Source organism: Ipomoea triloba, chromosome 14 (assembly GCF_003576645.1).
Source record: "Ipomoea triloba cultivar NCNSP0323 chromosome 14, ASM357664v1".
Classification (NCBI taxonomy): domain Eukaryota; kingdom Viridiplantae; phylum Streptophyta; class Magnoliopsida; order Solanales; family Convolvulaceae; genus Ipomoea; species Ipomoea triloba.
In genome coordinates, this window is record NC_044929.1 from 20,286,725 (window position 1) to 20,313,872 (window position 27,148).

The window sequence follows — 27,148 nt, forward strand, 5'->3', positions numbered from 1 at the left end:
GGGACTAAGATGAGCCTTCTGAGCTTTTATATAAAATAATTTCCTTGAAAGTTGTAACTTCTCGTAGCGTTCTCTACTTTTTTGTTGGACTTAGCTTGTTCTTGCTTAAATAATATCATTTATTATAATGGAATATTATTCCATCACTATTAATTAAAAAGAAAATTTTGTTACCAGTTATATAATGTCACATCATAAGAGATTAATTGAATGAAAAAATATGAAAGATTAGTGGTGTTTAATATTACTCTTCCCCAACTCCACCTCACTTTGCATACTTTCGCTCTACTTAAACTACTTCTTCTTTGTGTTTTTGTTTTTTTTTTTTTTGTTTTTTTTTCGTCCTATTAAATTAAGGCCTCATCATTCTTAGAAGATAATTATTACTGTTATTATAATCATTATTATATTGTGTTAGGTGGCGATATTATAGTTTTGTGTCGGTTGTCATACAATCGATATAAATATTTGGCCTAACTTTAAATTAAACAATTACTAGCTTAGTAATCACCTAGTCCAAAAAAAAAAAAAAAAAAAAAAAGCTTAGTAATCAGTGAATTTTAAATAAATATATATTTAGTATGAACAGTGCTTAATGAATTTAATTTAAATATTATGAATATACTTAAATAAAACATATAGATTAAGAAAACAATATCAATGCTGTTTGTGCTAATTAAGGTGGACCCAACATAAAATTAATAATAGAAAGTGGTAAGAGGAGATTAAGAAATGGATTAATAATAAACTGTTGCTTGAGAGTATAATGAATGTTATTATATATATGACATTTAAAATTGAGAATTTCGATGTCTTTAAATAGTTAGATTTGTGAGCCAATCATAGAGTTTGGTCTAACTTTAGACGGTTCTAGACGCATCTTTCTAATTGTTAAACATGTTATAACTAACATGTAATTGTCTCATCACATTTGTAACACATTTCAAATTAGTCACCGAATAGTTATTTACATGTCACAACATCTCTCAACTTGACCAACCATTCCAATCAGTGCTCGAATCTTGCTCAACGCACTTGCAAACAACTCCAATGGCGGCCCTTGACTTCGAACCTTGAAATTAAATTAGTTGTACTTGAAACTCGACTACATGATCAATTAAGTGTGACACCACCTCATCAAAGAGTTGAACAACTGATTATGCCAAAGATATATTAACCCAACAAATATCTCGTTACATATTTTGATTTAATTAATTTCCTTAATTTCAAAACCAACAAATAAAAAACGTTTTTAGTCTCCTATGAGAAAATAGCTTACTCAATCCCCTAATTATTGTTACTCTATCTCCAGATATTTTAAAGATAAAAGAACAAAAGACAGGTGTCAAACATTTTTTTTAATGAACTGTTTTTTTAATTTTATTTTTATTTAATCACTAAAATTCACGAGGTGAGTGGTTCAAGAATATTCAAGCAGAAATTAAAAATAAAAAAATATATAAATAATTGGCATCGCCATCATTGCCCATCATGCACCGTCACCACCTACCCCCCCCCCCCCCCCCCCCCCCCCCCCCCNCCCCCCCCCCCCCCCCGCCACCACCCCCTGGGCTACCCTTCTTCTCTCTCACTCTCACTTCCCCGTCGCTCTTTTAGCTTGGGCTTAAGACCCAACACACAAAAATGGCTGCCATAATTTCCATGTCCCATTTTGCCCCTCGTACAGTCGTGTATTTGCTTGTTTTGTCCGCTTCGTTTTTCCCTGTTTTCGCCATTAACATCACTACTCTTCTGTCGTCTTTTCCTGATCTCAGTGACTTCACTAACCTTCTCTCCACCACCGCCGTCGCCGCCGATCTCTCCGGCAGGACTTCGATTACGCTCCTCGCCGTGCCGAATACCTTCCTCCGGAGCTCCGATTTGGGGAACTTCCCCAGTTCGTCGCCGTCGGAGACCTACGCCGGAGATGTTATCCGGTACCATGTGTTGCTTGAGTATTTGTCCTGGCCGGACCTCCGCCTGATTCCCGCCGGCGGGAAGATCGTGACTACTTTGTTTCAGACTACGGGTCGGGCGTCGAGTGCTTTCGGGTCGGTTAATATAACCCGGAATCCGGAGTCCGGGGCGGTAACTGTGGTTTCGCCGACCTCTAACGCTACCGTGCTGGCCCTAATCAAAACGTTGCCGTATAATATCTCTGTTTTCTCGGTGAATTCGCTTTTGGTGCCGTACGGATTCGATCTAATGGCGTCGGATACGCAGCCCCCTTCGGGGCTGAACATCACAAAAGCCCTAATTGACGCCGCGAATTTCAACGTGGCGGCGTCGATGCTCACCGCCTCCGGCGTGGAAGCGGAATTCGAGCGGGACGAAGGCGGCGCCGGCCTCACGCTCTTCATGCCGACAGACGAGGCGTTCTCGGATCTGCCGGCCTCGCTCCGATTCCAATCCCTACCCGCCGAGAAAAAGGCCGTCGTGCTCAGATTCCACGTCTTGCATTCCTACTACCCGCTCGGCTCCCTCGAATCGATCGTGAACCCGGTTCAGCCGACATTGGCGACCGAGCAGAACGGCGCCGGGAGCTTCACGTTGAACATCGGTAGAGTCAACGGCTCCGTGGCGATCGACACCGGAATCGTGCAGGCGACGGTGATTCGGACGGTGATCGATCAGAATCCGGTCGCGATCTTCGGAGTCTCCAAGGTATTGTTACCCCGAGAGTTCTTCCCGATGAACCCAATTGGACTGAATAAACCTAGCGGCGGCGGCGGAGTAGGAGGATTCTCAGGCGGCGTTGCTCAGCCGCCGGAAATTTCTCTCTCGCCGGATAATTCTCCGGTCCTGTACAGTCCACCTTCCCATCTCTCTTCACCGCCGGGATTCGGCGACAATCCCTCGTCGGCGGCCGGTAAAAAAGTAGCGGCGAGAATATTACTGGGTTTGTGGTGTATAGTGTTTCACCTACTTCTGTGGCAGTAATTATTATTTTTCATTAATAGAATTTATTTCCTCTCTTATCATTTTCCTGTTTGAGATTCTTCCGAGCTTATCTTATTTTAAGTTATTAATAAGCTATAATATAATTTGAAAGTAAAAAAGATGATAATTTTGTTCTTGTGATTATGATCTGACGGTGTGTACAGGATAAATCCTGTTAAAAAATGATAGTTTTGTGTTTATGAGAGAAATATAAAATAGGCCAGACAATTATTCCCCTTTTTTAACTTGATTTTTCAGAACCTTATTCATGTAATTTGTAAAGACTTTAGTTATTGAAAAATGCTTTTTTAATGGACATATTTATTACCTTTAGTTTTTCACTTTCTTTAACCTAATTTTTATAGAGTTTAATTTTTACGACTTATCCATTGATATGTATCAGAATCTTTTGTATTAGATATAACCACGCACACCATGTGTAGTTACATCGAGTACTATGAAGTGTTAACCGTGGTTAGTCCAAACTCTAAACTCAATAATTTGCATGGTTATATCGACTATTTCATTTGTCTTATTTTATGTGTTAGTTCGGTTAATGAAATTTGACATATTATTTTTAATTTAATTTTTATTAAAAATTAAGTTTTGTAATTAATATATAAAATTTATATATTTATAGACTATATTAAACGTATTTTAAACATTAAAAAAAAAAATTTCAAAATAATTTTTAAAATATTTGAGAAATTAAGCAAAAAAAAAATATTTGATCAAGGAATGATAAATAAGATAGGTAAAGTATTGAGTAAGTATAACAAAACATCAATGTTATATGACTGATTGTCTATATGTTAGCTCGAGAATTTCGTTTTATGATCGATTGTAGGGAGTGGTTGAATTTGCCACCATCTTTTATTGTTGATGTGTAATGTGTTGCATTTGGAAGTTTATTAATGAAATACAGCTTGTTCTTATCAAACAAAACAAAAAACACCAATGTGATTAGGCACGGTAAAAATCCTAAATTTTACAATATGGTATGAGTGAATAATGGGGGAAATTGAAGCTTTATTATGCTGGAAAAGTACAGCGGTAATAATCATCTGAAGTCAGCAACAAGTGGAGTAAAGTACTGTTCCTGAAAGAAAATGGTAGATTTTATGTACTTCATTGTTTTTGGATGGTAGTTTTTTTTTTTTTTTTTTTGGAGAAGGATTTTAGTTTTTTTTTTTTGTTATACATTAAGTTTGCCACATAAGACTAGACTAAGAGCATCTTTACTGTACACAAGGAGTCTCCCTCACTTCGAAAGGTTGCTCCCATTTTGTCGCTGGTGAGACTCGATCCCTAATATTTGCTCCCAAACTTTACCCATGAGGATCTTTTGTTGGTTTTAGGAAGCCAAGTAAAAGAGAGAAAATAAAGGGAAGAAAGAAAGAAAAGGAAAAAGAAACAGATTCAGACCATTTAAAATAAAAGGAATGCAACACTTTTAAACTTTCAGAGTTGCCACCATGAGTGTTCGCCATTTGGCTGCCACTTTGAAGCGCGCAGTATGCTCCAAGCGCATTCCCTTGCCTCTTTTTTTGTTTCTCTACAAAAATTAAGGTCTTTGCAGGAGAGAAAAAAAAAAGTAATGCTCACATTAATTAAAAAGTATATAATCAGATTTTAGCTAGGTAAAAACTAACATAATAACTCCTATCAAATATGCTTTTATAATATTCTAGTATAAGAGTCGTGTTTTACTGAATTTGAGCTTAGACACTCCTTAATGGGAGTATTTTGGTGGGTAGAATTGAATTGAATAGGGTGGGTGAAGGAATCGTGTGAAGTGTGAAAAGGGATTGACAAAATTTGACGTAAGTATAATTTATTGGTCCAAACTGAAATCTGCTGTTGTGTGGCTGTATGACGCACGTGTTGACGTAAATACGTTAAATAATTCATAGGCTGTACTTTGGTCTTTGAGAGTAAACCTAGTAGTGAGTGAAAAGAATAAATTATATTCCAGTATTATTCTTTATTTGGATATATTCGTAATTTTATATGAGTGAATTAACACGCATCATTTATACTGTTAAAATATTTTACTTTTCACCTCTTCTTTGTTTCCCACCTATTCTTTATTTCTCACTATCTTTCCTATATTTAAGTACCTCTAACATAAATACACAGAATCGTAGAATGCCTTCAAAGGCAAAGAATACACATAATATTAACACAAATACACAGACCGCCCGAAATGCTTTTAAAGGCAAAGAATACACATAATATTAACACAAATACACAGACCGCCCGAAACAGGAAACGTGCTTTCTAAATAAAACAAACCGTTAATTAAAATAATCAAAATAACATCGTTTTGGTACGGGGTGCACAATACATTGTACGCCCTGGTCCACGATATAAATTGCCATTTATATGGCATGAACTATTTTTGGTGTTTTGGGCCCCAAATAACATAATGCCTGCCAAAGTGCCAATACATTAGCTGGGAGAAAAGTGGGCTGCCTAGTTATTGGCTTATTGCCCATTGTATACATGGGTTGTATGAAACCTATGGGCTATAGGATAAGCCCAATTTCATAAGTTCAAAATTATTCACTTTCAAAAGTCAGAATTATCCATTTAGATTTGCCATTTGGATAATGTACTAATCTACTTCCCAAAAAAAAAAAAAACAAACAAACAAAACAAAACAAAACAAAAACAAAAAACAAAGTCAATAACTAAAATAACAAAATTATTATAGTTAAAAGACAAAAAAAAAAAGAAAAAATGGAATGTTGAATTAGTCCATATGAACTATATACACATTACATATATGATAGAATCATTATTGTGTGGACTATATTATCAAATGATGTACTTTTAGTATATTAAAAATGTATATTATATTCAGAGAAAGTATATTATTTGAGTACTGAAAGTATATTATTTTATATAATATACATTTACACGAATAATATACTCTTTGTTATGGTCCACACAGAGGTACGAATAATATACTCTTTGTATTAGTCAGCTCAAATCACAATATTTTATTATTTGCTACTCAACCAACTCAAAATAAGTTTGAAAGTTTTGTTTTGTTTTGCTTTGCTTTGCTAGTAGTTGTAGGATGCAAGATATAGGGTTCAAATCTTATCAAGACCCCAAAAAATGAGGTATAAATTTATCCTTATTGTGAATATTAATGTACAAACATTTAGAAGCATGTTAGTTAGTTGAGACATATTTCACAATTTATTTATTCGATCAGCCTCTAAGGTAGGAGTAGTTAAAAATTATTAAGTTTAAGATTCAAACTAATGTTTTCTTTTTCAGTAACGACCTTGGTTTGAATATTCCTTCATTCGTCATAAATGAGTATTTATACAACAACCTTATTATTCACAATGACATCTTTAGCTACCAAAATCTCTCTATTAGCTACTAAAACCTTATTGTTATGAGTATTGGTTATGCTGCTAGGTCTTGGACTTTCCCGTGGGCCGACAATACTTGGGTTTGGACTGTCCGAAGACCAATCCTTATACCATGGACCACCCTGATGTACGTGTATGGTGAGGTTTTGTGTCTTGTGTTATGAAATTTTGTACTTTTAAGAGTATAAATTATGTACCTGAAATAAATTAATAATTGTGTCTTATGTTATGAATTTATGTGTTTTATGTTATGAAATTCGGTGTCTATGAACACAAAATATGTACCTAAATCATATTTGAAAAATAAGTAAATATATAACATGTGTATGTGTCTTGTGTTGTGATTTTTTTTTGTGTCTTGTGTTATGAAATTCTGTATAAATTATGTACCTCGTCATTTCAATCCAGGATACACAATGTTGATTCATGATATAAATTGCCTCCGAAGACCATAACCTCAACAACCATTTTAAATTTCTAATGTACCAAATTATATGGTCAAAATTTTGATTAACTTAAAATAAGTTGGGTCAATGATCTTTTCAGTTTTTCAACATATGACAACAAACTGGAATGAAAAGATCAAACTTGTAGCTGTGGGTTATATTAGTTTCATTGCGATCCTATGGAAATAAACGAAAATAAACCAATATGGACTTTTTTGCCTTTCTGGATAGGTTCAATTTGTAGAAGTGAAAAGGCAATGAATTTTATTATTATTTTAATTATTAAGGGGCAATTTGAAATTTCCCATCCAAGAAAATAAACAAAATATTTGGAAATTATAGCCTTCTATACAAGTGATGAGTCGCTCAATACATATTGTATTATTTCATTTATATAAGATTTTAATATAAATTAAATTTAATAATAACAAAAAAAAAAGTCACGTGTTAAAATTATATGACCTCCTAATCAAAGAATTCTGTAATTAATTTCATAACCAAATAATTATACTAGTAGAATGTTTTGTATTTTCACATGCATGTTTGTAAAATCATGTCGTGTACTTTGCAAGTTATATTATGATCTTTTTAAATTTGTATAATAGTATTATGGTCTAAGAAATACTATGATGTGATCGATAAAGTGGTATGATTTATATAAGCTTATGCCAATTAGTTGACGGGTCAAGAGACTCTTTGATGATTGGGTACGATAGTTGTGTGAGATACGTGTAATGAAGTGAGTATAAAATACTTCTTTGAGTGGAATCAATTCAGTTATTTATACTATACATGGAATATGCTTATACTTAGTCAGTTTACTATTGTTTCTCCATGTGTCTCTTCCTGAATATCCCGCTAGGTCATTTAGTCGTAGTAGTTGTACTTGACCTCGAGCCTCGCTCTTCTCCTCTGGTCTGTCACATACGACCTTTTGTATTATGCTAGCTATCTATACATATATATGTAAGGCGCAAGTCGAGCTATTCGACCAATTGAGTAGGTATACCTTATCAATGTACATTTAATAAAGCACAGTGTACAACTTTACAAAATATACAAATATTGCGGAATTTCCATTATATAATAATGACATAATGATGTGTAGGACAAGACTTAATTTCCCAAAATTTTATGTCTTGTTTTTGTTAAAAAAATAATAATTTGTCTATCATATATATGTCGCAATCCCAAAGTCAAAAACTCTCTACTTTGAACTTTTCACCCCTACAATTGAGTATTCTTCACTCCCGGTCGTCATAGTATAGCCACCTGCCAAGTGTCCCCATTATCCATGGCGACTCCGATTCCTCCTCATCTCATTACATAAGCAAATAACTTACGACTTATGAGAACTCCATAGCCGCCCCTCCATCTCTCTATCTACCACAAACCATGTCTGTTCCGCCACCCACCAAAATGGCTCAGCCCTTCCTCCACGACTTCAAGAAACAAGCCTCTTTCTTCCTCAGAGAGAAGATCAAGACCGCCCGGTTAGCCCTCACCGACGTCACTCCCGCTCAACTGTAAGTTCTGTTAAAGCATGAGCCCTGGGCGGTCGCCCAATCTTTAAACCGGCCTGACCCTTTACGTGTTAACAGATTGGCTGAGGAAGCTACGAGTGGCGGCCAGGGATCGCCGGATACTCGGACCCTGAAAATGATATCGCGGGCGGCGTTTGAGATCGACGATTACTGGAGGATCACGGAGATCATGCACAAAAGGTAGGTTTGTTGGGTTTTCGTACTGGTTGGTTGACTTTCTGTTTTTTTTTTTTTTTTTCTCAAAGTTTTGATCTTTTTTGAGAGTTTGTGTTGTTTGTGGTTTAGATTGGAAAGGTTTGATCGGAAGAACTGGCGAGTGTCGTACCAGGCTCTGATTGTGTTGGAACACTTGATGACTCATGGCCCTGAGAGTGTGTCAAAGGAGTTCCAGACTGCCCAAGATGTTATTCAACAAATGGGGAATTTTCAATTTATTGATGAGAGAGGGTACTGATGATTTCATGATTTCACCTTCATCTTTTTCATCTGGTAGTGAAAGAAACCATATTCACTGTAGGTGTATCGGGTTAATCTGTATGTCTTATGACTCTAGCCTATACAAAGAAGTAAACCACTACCTAGCTGACCGACTCATATTTAGAGGAATGAGATTCAAACTCGTGATCTTATGACCTCCATATTTCTTTTTTTTTTTTCCTCCACTGTCCGAGGTTATGCAATGGATAAATCTTGCTTTGTAGCCCTAATTGGCAAAGTACAAATAAATCAGCCTAGATTGTCCCTGCCTTGTTAGTCGGCAAAGGAACCAATGCCATCTTGGCTGGGATTACCTCCATATTTCTTTTGTTTTTTTCTCCATTGTCCAAGGTTGTGCAACGATCTTGCTTTGTAGCCCTAGTCGCAAAGTACAGGTAAATCAGTCTAGGTTGTCCCCACCTTGTTGCCTTAGCTGGCAAAGGGCAGATAAACCAGTCTAGATTGCTCCAACTTTGTGGTTCTAGTCAGCAAAGCACACCTAAACTAGCATAGGTTGTCCCCGCCCTACGGCCCTAGCCAGCAAAGTATAGGTAAACCAATCTAGGTTTTCCATAACTAGTTCAAACCAAAAAAGTGAATGAGTCGCTCTATTAGAAGTCAAACTTATAATTTTCTGATTACCAAGTCAACAACTTAACCAATGTGCTGGAGTTTGAAAGATGTTTGATTTCTTCTTGTTATTGAAATTTGGTTTTGTGATCTTGATCAATATTTGGGTATGCAGATTCAATTGGGGGCTAAATGTTAGGAAGAAATCCGAGAGAGTATTGCAGCTGCTGGAAAATGGGAAGCTTCTGAAGGAGGAGAGGGACAAGGCCAGGAAGATAACAAGAGGGATTGAAGGGTTTGGAAGCTTCAGCCACAGAACCCATGCAGCAGCTGAAGGAGTTAAAGAGGAATCAACACCAGAACCATACAGAAAGTGCAATTCCCTGTTCATTGATGATGGAAAACAAGAAGATGACACTAAAAGTGAGAGCCCAACAATTTCCTGGAGTGGCTCTGATGATTCAAGCATGAATGGAAGTAGCAGTAGTGCTAGTACTCTAAACAGCTTCAAAGAAAACATGGCTCTTGAAGAAGATGAAGAAGAAGTGAATGAATGGAGTGGTAAAGGTGAACTGAACCCCCTGTTGAGTGGACAGATTACTGATTCAAGAACTAGTAATTCCCAGGAAGAAGATCACCCCTTCACCGATGAGCCCCTCTCGACGGTCTCTCTTCTCTCAGCCTCAGATCGCATCCTGCAAGCATGTTGAATTTTCGTTAGTGCTAAAATCCATGGAAGTTCTTGATAAGCTCTCAAGCTGAGGGTGTACTTTCCTTACCAGAAGTACAAAAGAAACCGGTTTGCTGAATACATGAACACCATTGATATTCTGTAATGCATATCATTATATTTTATGGATCAAAACCTGCATCAACAGTAGAATACAGTACAGTATTGTCTTTTGCTATCAGTTAAAAGCTGTGCAGATCGCACGAAACATCTCAAAGATGTACTCGGGTGCATTATGAGAGAATAGTCATTTACTGCTTAACAGATCAAACCAAACATTGGCCTCATTCTCTACAATTTTCTCAAAAGTTCAGTATGCCTAAGTACAAAGAGTTAGGATTCATTGTTTTTTTTTTTCGGTTATTTTCTTGATCTGCCTTCTACATTCTAACTTACAATAATGGCCAGCTTTACATCCTATGAATATATACTATACAGATGTAATACATGTATGATTAACAAGATTACAGACATTTGTGGCGGGGTTACAGCTTGCAAAGCCAATCTTGGATGGCCAGGCGCAGTGAATGGTTGGGAGTTAGCTCTAAGTGGCTTAGTTTCAAATTGGTCATTGGGGAAGTATCCCGACCACTTTCCAACCATCCCCGTATGGCCTCTCCTTCGTAGGTAAACCCGTCTGCAGCCACCTGAGGGTCGTACATTAGCTCCTGAAAGCAATTCAAGAATAACGTGACTACGTGAGCACCATTGTACTATATGCACGCAAAGGATGTAATACTATTGAACAGTTGTTCCCTCTCTACTCATTTTGCTACAGATCATGCAAACTATGTTGTGAAAGAGAATCGGTAGAATAGGAAATATGCATGCAAGAAGGATCTCATCTTAATCAGACCGGGGCATCTAGATGCTATTCTCCCGAGGCAACCATTTCATTGCCCCTAGCCCCCTTACCGCTTATTACTTACTCAAAGATGAGACTATTCGAGTGTTTTTATGACTCAGAAACATTACGTACCTGAAAAATAGGACATAAGAAAAAGGAGGGCACTGCCCGCTCCTCCAAGGTGTGCAACTGCTCCAGCTCCCTTACAAGAGTTGGTGTCAATTCGGGCCTATCCCTACTTTTTCGCTCACAGCAATTTAACCCTAAGTCTGCCAACCTCCTTGCTACATATAAAGACCACTCCCCAGCAGATGAATCTAAAATGGATTCCAGTTTCCCACACGAGACAGCCCTGCGTACTTCACTGTACAGTTCTGCTGGAGTCCGTCCAGTGAGTATCTGAAGTATGATTAACCCAAACGAATAAATGTCTGACTTAGGTGTCAGGGTCCCAGTGACATGAAACTCTGGATCTGTATATGAAAAAACACCCTTTGGCACACTAAGACGTCGGAAGCTTGGGCAACGCAGGGTTTGGTTAGGGACTAGCTTAGAAATTCCAAAATCACATATTTTGCAACTGTTGTCAGAACCAAGAAGGATATTTTCAGGCTTCAGATTACCATGTACAATCTTTTCAGGGTTGGAAGAGTGTAGAAAAAGAAGTCCTTCAGCAATTTCAGCAACAATGCGTGAGCGGATTTTCCAACTAATAGATCCAATATTATTCTTGTGGAGAAGGCGGTCCTGGAGGTTCCCACCAGGTATATACTCATAAATAAGGGACCATTCTTCAGGACATATGCCAAGTAAAGTTACCAGATGAGGATGATGAAGTTTTCCTAGAATTTGGACCTGGATATCAAAAAACATTGCAGTTTTATCTATGTCTCAGTTGCACAAATCAAAGGAACCCAACTTTATCTGACTAGAAATGTAACACAAAGATGGTGCTATCCAAAAAAAAGAAAACCGAAGTCCAAAGAACGGTATACTTTATCCCCAAAAAAGGGTTTTAAAAAACAAAAGAAACTTTATAGTTGAATTAGAAAACAAATTCAACTTGTTAACGAGTCTTTACCATATAGATGCAAGAAAAATGGACACAATGATTTCAGACTTGAAAAAGTGAGGACATTAGGACATCATATATCCAACACATCAAGTTAAAGCAGAGAAGACTAACATGATAATGTTTTAGAGTTTTACCTGTTGAAGAAACTCTGATTGCCTTTGCATATAGTGAGGATGCAGCTTCTTTATGGCAACTGATCTATCTAATAATTCCCCTTTATAGACACCACCATATCCACCCTCTCCAATCTTGAAGCTCTCTGAAAAATCGCAAGTTGCTATCTGCAAATCCGAAAATGAAAATTCCACCAACTCACTTGAATCTACTCTGAAGTTGATGGCCCCATTTGTATTTACGCCCTTAGCCTTTCCACTACTCCTCCAGCGGTTAAGCCAATGTGCGGCCTCGTCTTTCTGTTGCTGAAGCTTCTGCTTCTCCTTCCGGAGAGTTGCTATGGAATTTTGTATAAGCTTTAACTCTCCTGCAACCTCTTCACACCGATTGTTTGCTTCCTGTGCACGACTATCTAGGAGAGCTATATTTCTCATGGCCATTTGCAGCTTGCATGATATCTCTTCTCTCTCTTCCAAATGCTTTTCTTGTTCCTCTATTGTAGTTCTCAGAGCACGCTCAGCTTCTTTCCTGAGTTCAACTTCACGAACATGTGCACATTCCCAAGCTTTAGCCTGAGATAAGCATATTTCATTAAATTAGGATTAAAAAGGTTTTTTTTTTAATAAAAGGATTAAAAAGGTTAAGTCACCTTTCCAGACTATTGGCTGAATGCTAGAAGTAAATATATAAATTTCCTATAGATATATAGATAAATGTTTTGACAATGACTGACCAGAGTATCACCTTTCGTTCAAATTTCATTAGGAAGTATATTTCTTGGACTATTGGAGTACAAAAACAAGTACTCCGTATTAAATTGTGTAAAATGTGACAGCCAAAAGATAACATTGCTATGGATCAATAAAATAGCAAAAGTACATAATTTAGTTCCCAGTAATACCGCAATTACTGTAATTAATAGAGAGATGCCAAGACCACCAGACCATAGAAAAGATAAAACATATTTACAAGATTTAATCCTGGCAAATTCAGTGAGTTGCCAGGATAAATTCCTTTCAAGAACAAATAACAAGAGAATAAAAGAAATGTCTAAAACCAATATTTCATTACGGTGTTAGTTTTATCATCAATCGAATTAAGACCTGTTAACTAAAACCAGTATTTCACTAGTATATTGATTTTCTTATCTATCAAACTATGAACGGTTCACTAAAACCTGTATTTCATTAGGATGTTGTTTATTAAAGATCAGAGTATATAACACTATACCCTTTAAAATGATCACTTTCTGTAAACATGCTAATGCTTTTGAAACTATAGTTTTTACCTTCCTCATAGCTTCTCCTGCTTCAGCTTCCAATCTATTGCACTTCAAAATCTCTGCAAGCAATTCATTCCTTGATGATTCAGATTCTAATTTGATTTCTCGAAGCTGTTCATTTAGGTTTTCTTCTCCAGATGTTGTATATGAATCTGGAGACAATCGCTGTTCAGCAGATGAGGTATAGCCACTACTAGTGCTAGAGCTTCTAGTGCTATACACAGTTGAGGATGTGCACGCATTGGGTGTGCCCGAATCCAATTGAATGACAGATGAAGCAACATCCAGCTCAATTTCTTTTACATGAGTCAAATTTTCTATTCCAGCAGGGAGTATGTGCCTAGCAGAGCCAGAGCGGAAAGATTCTGGAAGGACAATAATCTCGTTCTTAGGTAACCGTAGAGATTGAGATCGTATAATATTTGAAGTGGTGGGCTGCGAGAGACTAATGGGAGATTGACCTACAACTGAGTCCGAGAATTCAGGAATCTGTCTAGTAAAAACAAGTTTCCCTTTGTTGACAAACATTATCTTGCAGAATGACGGGGCATTTTTGGCAGCATAACTTGCTTTCCTAGAGATCTTTTTTGCCTTCATACAACTGTATAAAAGAGCTAAGCATGAGTTTAGGAAAGTAAATTCCATGTTTCAAAGGCACATAAGAGAGGAGTTAATTCAATTGAGGCAAACCAAGAGAACTAGCCTAAAGGGTCAGTGTAGGAATGAACTGGCATGAATGAATTTTGAACTTCTGCAGCAATAAACAAGTCTTCATGATATTTAGACCTACCACTACACATTATTTCCCTTACCTTGAAGAAGAAGAATAAGAAGTAAAGTTCAATAAGTTTTAAAACCATGAAATAAGTAGGCAATAAAAGGGTGGGTTCGTAGCTTTGGGGTAGAAATGAACACATATGGGTTTGAATAAATCATAATGACGAGATATGCTTAAATTCAATTGCTCAAGAAGGAATGCATTTAAAATTCCATCCAAAGGTTGCATTAACCAGAAAACTTGGATATGATTTAGCTAAACCTAGACCTTAATCTGGAAGATTTTGGAGGGATAAAGTCTAGAGAATATAATTCCCCTCTTCTAATTGTCCGTGTTGCAAGGAAGATTGTAGTAGCAATCTTTCAGTGAAGAGGAAGGGCATTGGGAACAAGCTACAATTCACGACACTTTTTCTTAAGGAAGTTCACTCATATAGAATGTCATTAAAACTTCGTGGTAACATCAGTAGACAGAAAAACGTATTTGAGATCTGCCCTGAGAAGTTGTTAACTGAAACCAAACTATTTATGCTTAGAGTAATGGAATAAGAATACAATTGAAGAATGCCACAATTAATAGCAAAGAAGGAAGTTAATCTAAAATGAATGGAAATGAATTCATGATAAAAGCTGGGGCACTCACTCTGGAATAGCTCCAATCACAAGCTTCGTAATATTATGTTCATTTACCATATCGACAATTCCCTTATGAATTTGATCTGCTTCAATTGTAATAATGCTTGCTTTAACCTGAAAAATCCATAGAGTATTTCATAGTTTAAGTAACATTAAACAGACTGAAATTTTGGATCAGAGGAAAGTCAGACTGATCTAGAATACATCTACCACGTGTTAAAACTTAAAAGCAACTTTAATCAAATATATGAATTCCAGTTATGGATGTAAAGTTCAGAAAGGCCCAAAGAAAGAAAATTAAATAATTGATGCACTCCACTAAAGATAGACACTCAATTTCTGAAAATGTTCACTGATATGAAAGCAACTATTAACAAACTCTAAACATTAATTGATTAGTTTTCCTAATAGGACTTCCAGAAAAGAAGTACAGCAGAGACAAATAAAAGTTATGATCAAAATATCAAATTGAAAATTATAATTCAAAATATCGAATTTTGAAATCAATGATTTTCTGTTCTGCTGTCTTCAAAGTAGAACATTCAAATTGTTGCCTTGAATTATATCGCATTGTGATGACTCAGCAGCTGTTGACCATGAAGAAAATAAAGTAGCCAACTCAGCAGAAGTTACAACTGAAGCTAAATGCTTTTAGTTACCTAGCCAGTTAGTTCGTTAGTCTTCCTCTTTTAACATGGCTACTTTGTATTCCCCCTTTATATGCTGCTACTTTGGATTGATGGAATAAGACTTTCACTTTCTTTCTCTCTCTCTACTCTCCATTTCCTCTTACTAAAACTTAAAAAATTATTTTTCCTACTTCCTTCAGTTCCTTGTAACCCAGATGACCAGGTATATAGTAATGCTATACTAGTCAAGATATGAAGTTTCAATGTTCAGTGACAAGTCAAACAGTGCTGAAAATGATTGTCAAACAAACTAGTCGCATGCTAAAGAGTATCCAATTACATTATGGGGTAGGAATGGGTAGGATTACCTTTAATCTGCAACATATTTTCATGTAACTATTAAGATGTTTCCTCATCAGTTCCCTCTCCTCATTCCTGAAGGCAGATACCACTTCCGGATTAGCTTGGCTTGCCGGTAGTCTTCCCACTGGACAACAAATCGAGGAACAATAACTTAGCAATTGTTCTAAAACTCTGTAAGCAGAAAAGAAATTAATTACCAAATACAGTTCCTTCTTTTGCACACAAATGTTTGTTCAAAAGTTCAATTTTTGGTTCTCTAGACTCTAGCACTTCTCAATTTAATGGCATGTGTCATGTAAATGTATGGGAGAATGTTACATAATACAGCCACGATTGCTCAGACTGTATTCCCGTATAATATATTTTATATGTTAAAGACTTAATTATGTGGTGCAAGTTAACTAAGCTTATTAAGTAGTTTGGTTGAACTGAATAAGAAGTTGTTAATTTATCAAACACTATGCCTATATAAAGTTTATGGGATATAAGATGTACAGTATATAGCACATAAAGTTTATGGTACTCGTAGTCTCACACTGCTCTAGAATAATCTCAAATACACCATCTAAAGTTCTGAGTCAAGAATGGGACAGAACGTCTAATCTTTTACAATTTGAGAGGCAACACAAGTAAGAAGATATAATATCTTGATCTACAATATTGCTTCCCCTACTACGAGTTTAGGTTTCTCGTAATTAAGTTGTTTATTCATGTAAGATTATACCTAACACAGACCTCATAAGCTTCCACAACAAACAGATAACTATATTTTCTTACAGCATTCAGACACATCAAAATTGAAAAATAAGAGCTTACTCACTCATTAACTCATCTGCATTTTCTCAAAAGACCAAAAGAGAAAAAAATCAAAGTTCCCACTACACTACATGGATCTCAAAATTCAAGATTGACCCATAGAACAGCCTTACAGAAAAACACCAAATATCAAAAACCTAATGAATTTCATGAATCAAATGGCATATATATATGTAGGGCGGCAGAAGAGACTTACAAAGAGTGGGAATCAAAGGAGAAGGCTGATGAACATGAAGAATACAAATCTCAGAGTTCCCAAAAGTTCTGCAAACCCACTGAAGCAGAGCTACAGCCTTGTCCTCTTTCTTCCTCCCCACGGCCACGTGGATTTTCCCGCCGGCTTCCTCCGAAACTTCCGGCAACTGTTGGGAAGCCATAACCTCCTTGTGGTCCCTCTGGTAAGACCCGCGCCTGAAACTTGACAGACCGGAAAATAAATCTCTAATACCAACCGGTCCCGGGACCGATGGGGTCAGCAGCTCCATCAAGCTCTTAGCCGGAACCGAAAGTTCAGGCGACTGAATGTTAGTCGTTTCCGGGCCGGAGATTTGTTTTCTGATTCTTAGGCGTTTGTTTTGGGGGAAAAGGGAAACGACTTTTTGGAGTCGTTTGTTGTTGCCGGTGACCACTGACCCAATGAAAATATGAAATTCTTCATTTCTGAAATTTCTTTTTTCTTTTCCTTTTTTTTTTTAATGTATAAGTGGGCCGGTTCGGGTTGTAATGGTCCCGGATCAAATCCAAAACAGGAACCAACTTCAATCATGGTTTTGGTTTCCATACTAAATATTAATTGGTTGGAAATTTTTTATAAAGAAAATTGTCAAATAAGCTCATAAGTCCTCAAAGTGTAATTAAGTTCTTATTGTAGAATTTCACGAGTTACTCATTCACTCAATCGTATAAAAAGTACCTAATTTAGTCAAAAGCTAAAGTCGAATTCGCAAAACACTCTATCCCGCTAAAGCTCATAAGAATAAGAGGGTTTAAGAAAAAATCACTGATTTAATAATTACTACGCTTCCACATATGCTATTATTATGATGTGGCAATGTCTTGCCATTTGATGTGACGATGATTTGGTACAAATTAAATAATTTTGTATAAAATGTTTTAACAAATTAAAATTAAAAAAAAAAACAAAAAGAATAAAATGTTTTGAAAAAAAAAAAAAAATTAGCCTTAAGAGTTAAAAAGTATCGTCATTGTCTCCAACCTTGGAGACAGATTTGACTAGCTCTAATTTAAATATTTAGAAGGAGAATATAATTTTCTCATCATTTTTTGAAAGTATTCATGTCATCCATCAACGCATAATTTCAAGGTTTCGAAAATGATGATTAAATCGTTGGAACATGATTCTCATATCTAAAGTTTACGGGGTTTGATTATTGTAAACATTTATTGGATTGAACTCGTTACACATAATCTTTTTAATACAATAATTTACATCTCATGTGTAGGTATTAGGTAATAATTGTGGATTTGGCTTTAAATTCATTATTATTTTATAATAAGTCAATTGTGTGTTTTTTAAAAAATGAAATTGAATTCATTCCCTTGTGAGAATGAAGGCACTGTCACTGTAAATGGAATTCTTGAATTTCTTTGACTGACCTGTCTGACCAAGGGGAAAGTCTTCAAGCCACCCACCTTTGAAAACCCCAGTGGTCAATCCCAACTAAAGAAACCCACATTAAAATTCCATCAATATCCATTCAAAAATTCATTAGTTTTCTTATTACTTTTTTTTTTTCTATGGGGGTTATAAGATCATTTTATTGCAATGATAAACCCAATTTTCCAGGTCCAAGATTAGCATATTAAAGAAGCATCAACTAAACATATTAGTCAGCTCGACTGTATAAGCAATAATCTCGATTTATGCTGCAACATTGGTGGCATAGACTTTAGTAACCTTCTCAAAGCATTGTCACATTGAACATACCAACTAACTAAAACACAACATATTAACTCAATTGCAACGTGTTATCATGACATAATAAGTCGTTTGAATTATTCAGTATAAATATCTTATCATCTATATATAATATGCATTAATTACCTCTCTATCTCATCTCATTATTTGTACTAGCTATATAGTGGATTTTGGACCGATTTTTGAGGAGATATGAATGATGTGGAAGAGAGGGGTAATGGAGAGAGAAAATAAAAAATCATCCTGCAATGAAATGGTTTTTTAAGAAAAAGTGGGTCTCACCATGTGCATTCAAGCAAGCATTGCATGTGGTCGCGTGGAGTGCCATCAACACGCCCAGTCAGGCCCATTAATATGCTTTATTTATTTCTTTCTTTCTTTTCTTTTCTTTTTTTCTTGTTTTTCTTTTTCTCTCCCCCCCTCTCTTAGTTAACACCTCAAAACCTTATCCAAAATCCCACTATTGGAGGTGCCCTAAGATAAAGTATAAAATAATCAGGATAAGTGCCAAGCTAGTAATCTAGTATAATCAGACAACCCCTATAACTAGTTATACTTGTGAGTAGTAATATGAGGATATTTTTCCTCTTTACCTCTACCATCTCTATAACCATATGACAGGTACGGTGGATTGAGGTTTTTTTTTTTTTTTTTTTTNTTTTTTTTTTTTTTTTTTTTGCATTGCATTGCATTTTTCTAAGATAATACTACAAGAATAAAAATAAGTTAAAAAGTTCTCTTATTTCAAATTTTCAATTGATTATTGATTATCAGAAATAAAAAAATCACATGTGTATTTAAGCCCAATTTCATGTGTGTGTATATGTATATGAAGTAGTACACAACACAATGCATATATTATGTCAAAGCCCATCTGCTCCACTGAGCCATTTTAAAAGTTAATTAATGAATCTCTGAAACCCAGTTTAAATGTAGTATTGTGTATTTCACCTTGATGCCTTAAAACTCCACAAATGGTGTCCTGCATAGAGTGTTAAACCAATACTCTAATTATGTATACAAATTAGTGCGTTTAGACTCCACTAATGACTAATGCTTAGAAACTTGTATCTCTAAAAGGAAAGAATTATAGGGGAAAATGAATTGTAATTCGGTGGTAAAAGAATAAAGTGATAATAAACTCAATAAAGTAGGAATTCAAATTGCGTTGTTTGGTAAGGAAGAATAGAATTATTGAAATTGAGAATGAGAAAAGTTGTATAAAGGCTAAAATACCATTGTGTAATAATAACTAAGGGTAGCAGTGTTTTTCATCTATTTTTTTCCCTTTCTTACATACATTGAATTGCAATTCATGGGGTGCCCCATGAATTACAATTCAACGAAAGGAGGGAATTGCAATTTCTCCAACCAAACATTGTAATTAGAGTGACCAAAGAATTATGGTCGAATTGCAATGCAATTCATGTCTACCAAACTACATAACCCATTAGAGGACATGGGTGGATAGTGTTGGTCAGATTAATAAGCAGCATATGGTACTTGAAGTCGAAAGCTGAGTTTCTTTCAGTGTTTATCTCCTTATTAATTCAATATATATAGGTTTTACATTCAAGTGGGAATTAGAGGAGGAAAACATGGTTAGAGGGTAGATGAGCAAAATCTCCGAGAAGACTATTATTGCTCCGGAGATAATGCTCCAAGGTGTGTGGCGCACTGATGCGTGAGCAACAAGTGCCAATCAAGTGGCGCGTGTTGTTCATGTGCCACAAATGACACGCAATGGGTGGGGCCATGGTTGTCCCCCACCCACTGTTATGTTAAAAAAAATTGTTTTTTTTTTCACCTTTTAGAAATATTCGAAAGGTTATTTGCTTTACTATTTTCTTCCCATTTTGTGAGTCTAACTCATTGTCTCATCCACATCACCCTATAATACAATTAAACACGTAAGTTTGAATAAAATACAAAATCATAGATTAAATAAAAAATCAAAAGTATAAATTAAATGAAAAATTAAATTGAATTATTGTTGAAATATCTTCCTTATGATATTGTAGATTCAAAGGATATATATATATATATATATATAGTGATTAAAAAAATACACACACGCACACTCAACGGTCAAAATATTTAATTTACAGTTGGGTGCATATGCTATATGAAATGAAATGAAATTTAGCCTCAATAGATGTTTAGCCGTTGAGGCTGAATTTGCATTTTTCTTATTAAATGTAGCAAGGTGGTGAAGGACATGTTGTCTTTTAGAACTTATTGTTGTGAAAATGCAAGTCAAAAAAGTTTGTTGTGGTTCTCAAATTTGCTTGATGAACTCTGATCTATATGGCGATGCTGGCTCCATCGCTGGTGTGGATCGTGACTCCTTGACCAATGGTCTTATCTCCATACATTATTTGATTAGTACCCAATTTTTCTAACACTTTCTAGCAATACAAGCCTAGTGGCATCAAACCCTTCCCTTTATAAGGGAGGTGGTGGGTTCGAGTCTCATAGTAGTATTCAAAAAAGCAATACAAGCAATTCAACATACAGGACACCTGGGTTTTGAGTTTTGGATCATGCTCGGGTGAGAGTTTAACGTTTTATTGATATGATTGCATGGGCGTAAGCTGACCAAGGACCAAGGAGGACATAATGCTTGAGAAAAATAAAGCTGATTATATTGTTTTTGCTCTTTGGGTGTTTTCCTCCCGTTTGATACAAACAGTAAAAGGGTATTAAAAAAAAAAAAAGTAATTTGTATGCGTATTTATTAACTGTTGTTAATTTAAAAAGTGAAAGCGTAAAGTGATAATTATATACGTAAAATATTTATAGATTGCGAGGGTGGGGAGTGGGGACCAAAGTACGTAGTAATTTAAATATCTATACAATTTAGTGTGTTTAGACTCCACTAATGTTTGAAGAATAATAAATTTACGGTTAATAATGGCACCAATTTAATTAATGCTCTCTAACATTTAATGGAAGTTTCTTATACTTCTCTATATATTTCTCACCCACAAATGCGAAATTCCCTCTCCTTTAAAATCCCACCTTTAAATTCAATAGTAGAGACATAAATGTAGTGTAAATATGGTTAACCTCCGTTTTTCATGTTCAAAGATCACGTTTTTTTCTTCTATTTTTTTTTTTTGTTTGTTCTCCTCCCACTAACAAAAATATTTATTCTTCTTCCTATTAGGAGAGAGGCAATATATGTCACGTTTTGAAAATCGATTGACAACATTTACACAATTAATAATTCATGGGTGATATTGATAATTGGCATATTTGTGAGGGATATCAATTACAATTTTCTCTATCAAAAATATAGGTTGATATTTTTTTTATTGGTGGTAAAACATTTAAAATAAAATAAAAATGAAAAATGTTTAAATAAACCCTCAAGTTATTACCAAATTTTTATTGATGGTAAAACATTTAAAATAAAAAATGAAAAATGTTTAAATAAACCCTCAAGTTATTAACAAAACAACAATTCGACCATCTAACTTTAAAAATTTATAATTAAGTACTTTGAACATAGTAAAACAATGCAATCAAACTCTCTTTACCTTGTGCCAATGACAGTGTAGTCAAGTGACATTTAGTGACTCTCTCAAATGGGAGGTTATGAAATCGAGTCTCAGTAGAGACGATATTAACTCTTCCTGCTTCTAAAGGCTAGCTTGAGAAAGTATAAATGAACAGATAGAGTTAATTCCACAAAAGGTCTCTTGTATTCCAAATTTAGCCTCAGACTACTATTTTTGGGCACTTTTAGTCATTTTTATATTTTCAATAAGGGTATTTTTGTATTTTCATATTTTGTTTTTGTTATTTTTCCGGTTTCAACTGGTTCATTTGGTTTAGCACTTTAGATAACCTCATATTTTTAGTAACCATATTTTCAACCGATTTTTAGTAAATCCTAAACCAATTAAATTGGTTGAAACCGGGAAAAAAAAGAAAAAAAAAAGAGAAAAATATGAGGAGACAAAAATGCACTTACTAAAAATAAGAAAAGTTATGAGAAGGATTAAAAGTGTCCAAAAAATAATGGTATGGGATGTTAAATGACAAAAACGATAGTCTAGGACTAAATTTGGAATTGCCACCCAAAACAAAAAAACTTTAATTTGGTGAAATATAATGCAATATAATAGAGTTATTAGTACTTTAAAAACTCTCTTTGCTTGTAACGTCAGTCTCACTTCAACTCTTCATTTTTAAGCTATGTGAAAATAATTTTTCAACAAGGAGTTCAAACGTCCAATGAGAAGAAAATGTATACATAGTATGTTATAAAATAAACATTTACTATTATTTAATATCATATATCAAATATACAATATTTGAAATTAACAGGAAAAAAAATTTAAAAACTTAGTTAGAGAACTTATTTGATTAAGTTTGAATATTTAATTGAAATATCAAATATTTATTAAGCATTATTTGAATATTAAAAATTTTAAATTTAAAAATTTAATTATTGTTTTTATCAATAGTTAGAGAACTTATTTGATTTTTTTCCAATAAATAAATAAATTAATTAATTAAGGAATCCTATGTTTTACAAGTTTATACCAAATCCCAGAAGCTCACAATTTGCCAGCCATGCCTTTTGACTATTTCTGCCCACTCTTTGACTTGTTATATATCCAATCTAAAAACATTGTTAAACATTAAAATAAATTACAAGTTGTTTTAAAAAATAAAAAATAAAAAAATTACAAGTTAGGAAGTTGAGAAAATATAATTGTCACACAACCCAATATCAATCCACCCAAGTCAAATTCAATGATCAGATAAGATAGTATGCTTTCATGACGGTGGCTTTTTTTAATTATTTATTATATATGGAGATTTTTATTTTTTTTTTAAATTATGTTTTGATTTCAGAATGAGTTATCGAGTGGATGAAATATTGCTCTAATATTTAGATGTTATGAATTTGATGTTTGTCAATGCTTTTTCGGTGTATATTTTTTATAGGGAAAATGACACTTTTTCCTCCTATGTTATGTGCATATAGCACTTTTCCCCCCTGTGTTATTAAAGTGGCACTTTTTCCCCCTAAAATGTTAAATTGACATTTTTGTCCTTAAAATAACTATTTCATTTATTTTTCATTCTCCAACAAATTATTACTTATATGTATGGATGATCATGATTCGGTTCGAACCTAACCAAACACTGTAGCAATCATACCGAAATAGTATGGACGGTTCTGGTTACGATTCAGAACCGAAAAATAAAATTAAATAATTGTTGAACCGTGAATCGGAACTGAACAATAGTCATATATAGTGAAAATGATCAAACACTTATTTTGATAAATCGGTACGGTTCAGTTCCAATTTTGATTTTGAACCGCCAATCAAAACTTATTTATTTATTTTTATAATTTTATTTCTTATTTAAAAATAGTCTAAATTCAACAATTATTTTATTTTATTTTTTCGGTTATGAATCGTAACCGTAACCGTCCATACTATTTAGGTTCAATTGCTACAGTGTTCGATTAGGTTCGTATTGAACCGTGATCTTCCATACATATTAGTAATAATTGGTTAGAGAATAAAAATAAATAAAATAGTTATTTTTAAGGGCAAAAATGTCAATTTAAACATTACAGGGGAGAAAACTACCACTTTAAAAATAATTGAGGAGGAAAAACTACCACTTTAATAACTCAGGGGGGAAAAGTGCTATATGCACATAACATAGGGGGAAAAAGTGTCATTTTCCCTTTTTTATATTGATTGATCATTCATAAATTAATGGACTCTATCAATGTATATTCAAAAGTATTTTTAGAAAGAAAATATTTAATTAGTTTATTATTACAATTCAAACTTTTTTTTTTTTTTTGAAAATAAAGAAGCTAATTCATTAATCATAGGCTGAAACGTTTACAATAAAGATCGATGGAATGGCCAAACATTCCTTACAGTCAGACATAGAAACAACTTCCCTAGCATAGAAAACTTGATTCGCAGACTGTTTCACAAATTTGAAGCTGAATTCTTTGAACGAACTTAAAGCTTCTTTAATAATTTGGTCAAACGTACCCAAAACTGACACTGGTTGAATAGTCTTACACACCACCTGAGTATCTATTTCCATTCTTCTATCCATTGACAATATCTCCATTGGGCTGAACTGCATATCATAGTTCATAGGAGTCTCTTTCACATTGTCATGTTTGTCACCCAGGATGAGATTCACGTACGCTATGACTAATTTTATCGTTTCACGCATTATGAAAAAAGAACTCGCCAAGTAAACGAGAGGAAGAAACTCGTCAAAACAACGAGAGGAAAAACACAAAAACTGCAAACAAAATTAAATCAATAAAACAAAGCAAAGGGAAACAACAATGCGAAAATAAGAGAGTAACGACTGGTAGCGATGGAGATGGAGGAGAAAACAGTGAATGCAGAAAAGACAATGAAGATGGACGCTGCTTGAGGTGGAGATAGCACCAGGGGAAGACGATTGGACGCCGCCTCCGATCCGCTTGCTTCACGGAGGCGGCGGCCGTGAACAAAACAATAGAGGAGAGAAACTCAGTAGGGTTTGCGGTCGTTAATAAGGGATTACAATTCAAACTTTTAGTTAGTTGCGCGAGAACTCTCAAAAATTAACATTTTTATAATTTTGAAAATGTTCTTTTCCAATATTGGCTCCACTGAGACTCAAACCCACCACCTCCCATATAAAGGGAAGGGTTTGATACCACTGGACTACAAGGTCCTTGGCAAAAACTAATAAACATTTAATATTTGTGCATATATAAAGAAAAATAATCACATATACATACTTATAACTGTTATATTTATATTTTTTCACCTAGTATGTATCCTATATTCTCCCTTTTGTTTTTATAGCTCTAAGACACAACTCAATTGATCAACCAACCAAAAATAAATTCATACACTTTGTTTTGCTAGTAGTCATAGAGTGCGAGGTATGAATTTGTTTGCTTGTGGTCACATGTTGAGACATGTTAAATCCTATATATCAAAAGTTTAAAAAATACAAATTAAATTTGATACACACACGAATTTGTATGTAGTTCAATGGTACTTATCTGAGTCTCACAAATGAGAGATCATTAGTTCAAATCTCAGAGTACTGGCATTCTCTCTATTAAGTTCTTGTGCAGTTACATAACTGTACAACTCCAACAAACCCTAAACAAGGTTTGGGGTTAAAACTCATGTTTTCCATACCTGCTTCTGTGGAATATAAACTTTCAGTGGCAAGTGGTGTAACTAAAGCAATATAATTAATTATTAGTGTAGTTACATCAATTGGACTACAGATCAACACATAGCCAGCTGCTGGCTTGACACGCATGCGGCTAGGCTAGTTAGTCAGCTCCAAACTCCAAAGATAGGTCGATGGCTAGATGGATGGTTAGCGCGCCGAGCCATAAAGAGAGCCGTACGTGGATTCATTGCATTGACCAAACCCCATCCTCTTTATATTATTCTCTATCTATAATTCTATATGCTATAGAAACTTCCTTTGGAGTTTTATATATGTTTCAAAAGAGCTGAGGGAATGCTTTTCAACGTTTTAGCCGTGATTAACGTATGACGTTATGTCCTGTGTTGGGTTTATATACGTAATGGAATAATTGAGTATGACTTAAAATCAAACCATTTATTAAAAATTCATCTAATATCATCAAATCATTTTAATATAATAATTTAGCGAGACAAAATTTATTATAGTAATTGAAGAGTGTTATTATATTAAAAAAATCTTAAGACTAATCAATTTTTAAGTGATTCACTTGATTAACAATGTTATTTGTCTAGTATAAATAGATCGTGTAATTTAATTATTGGACACAAAATTAAGATTGAATTTAGTGATATTTTGTAATAGATTCATGTTCTTCTTTTTTTTTTTAAAGGAAAAGAAAAAGAACCAAATAGAAAAATACTTTTTTTTTTTTTTTGTTTACTTTCAACTAAATATCAAAAAATAAAAACATTTTTTGAAAAATGAGTATGATAGTATAAATTAAACTAGGGGTAGGAGGTCTAGAGCTAAACTATGATAAGGGGGATTAGGAGAAGATAATGTGTCAATGAGTATAGTACAAGTCAGATGATCAGTTTAATGTTGATTGAGTTTTTAATTTGTCCAACTGTCGAAGTAATTGAGTAGTCGTTAGTCGTTAGTCGGTTATAAAAGTACAAGTACATAAGTGAGTATAAAATGATCATTTAACTAGGTAGAGAATGACTATTTGTATTTGAGATCCAATATAATACAATAATCGCTTGTGGCAAGTAGGGTTGACATGATGTAGTCTTATTAACAGAGAAGGGCAATCGGTTGCCCTACTCGAGTGTCACATGAGGTGGGGTGTCTACCGCTCATTAGTCCTCACCAACTACTTTTCAAAATTATAGATCTAGATTCTCCTAAGCAGTGGATCCTAAGCTAGTCAATCAACCATCCGACTCATATTTGGGCCCTTGTCCCTGTTTTTTTATGGAGCGATAGCTTGGGTTATTAAATCAGTTGGACTATCATATCCTTTCAGAGTCATTTTTTACTGGAAATATTTTTTCGAATTTC

The 27,148-nt window shown here is 34.7% G+C and overlaps 3 protein-coding genes across 3 annotated transcripts; 2 read left to right on the forward strand and 1 right to left on the reverse strand.

Moving 5' to 3' along the window:
• Nucleotides 1-1,552: 1,552 nt before the first annotated feature.
• LOC116003643 (fasciclin-like arabinogalactan protein 4) lies at nt 1,553-2,981 on the forward strand. The gene has a single exon (XM_031243543.1). It carries the CDS (start codon nt 1,645-1,647, stop codon nt 2,938-2,940), a length of 1,296 nt encoding a protein of 431 aa, XP_031099403.1. The 5' UTR covers nt 1,553-1,644; the 3' UTR covers nt 2,941-2,981.
• A 5,061-nt stretch (nt 2,982-8,042) lies between these two features.
• LOC116004475 (epsin-3) lies at nt 8,043-10,370 on the forward strand. Its single transcript, XM_031244537.1, has 4 exons — nt 8,043-8,304; nt 8,380-8,502; nt 8,608-8,769; nt 9,545-10,370. The coding sequence occupies exons 1-4, from the start codon at nt 8,174-8,176 to the stop codon at nt 10,077-10,079; spliced, it is 951 nt and encodes a 316-aa protein (XP_031100397.1). The 5' UTR covers nt 8,043-8,173; the 3' UTR covers nt 10,080-10,370.
• On the reverse strand, nt 10,350-17,262 carry LOC116004474 (U-box domain-containing protein 33-like). Its single transcript, XM_031244536.1, has 7 exons — nt 16,835-17,262; nt 15,828-15,946; nt 14,838-14,944; nt 13,424-14,018; nt 12,156-12,707; nt 11,079-11,801; nt 10,350-10,767 (listed from the first exon to the last, which is right to left on the reverse strand). Exons 1-7 carry the CDS (start codon nt 17,121-17,123, stop codon nt 10,585-10,587), a joined length of 2,568 nt encoding a protein of 855 aa, XP_031100396.1. The 5' UTR covers nt 17,124-17,262; the 3' UTR covers nt 10,350-10,584.
• Nucleotides 17,263-27,148: the final 9,886 nt, after the last annotated feature.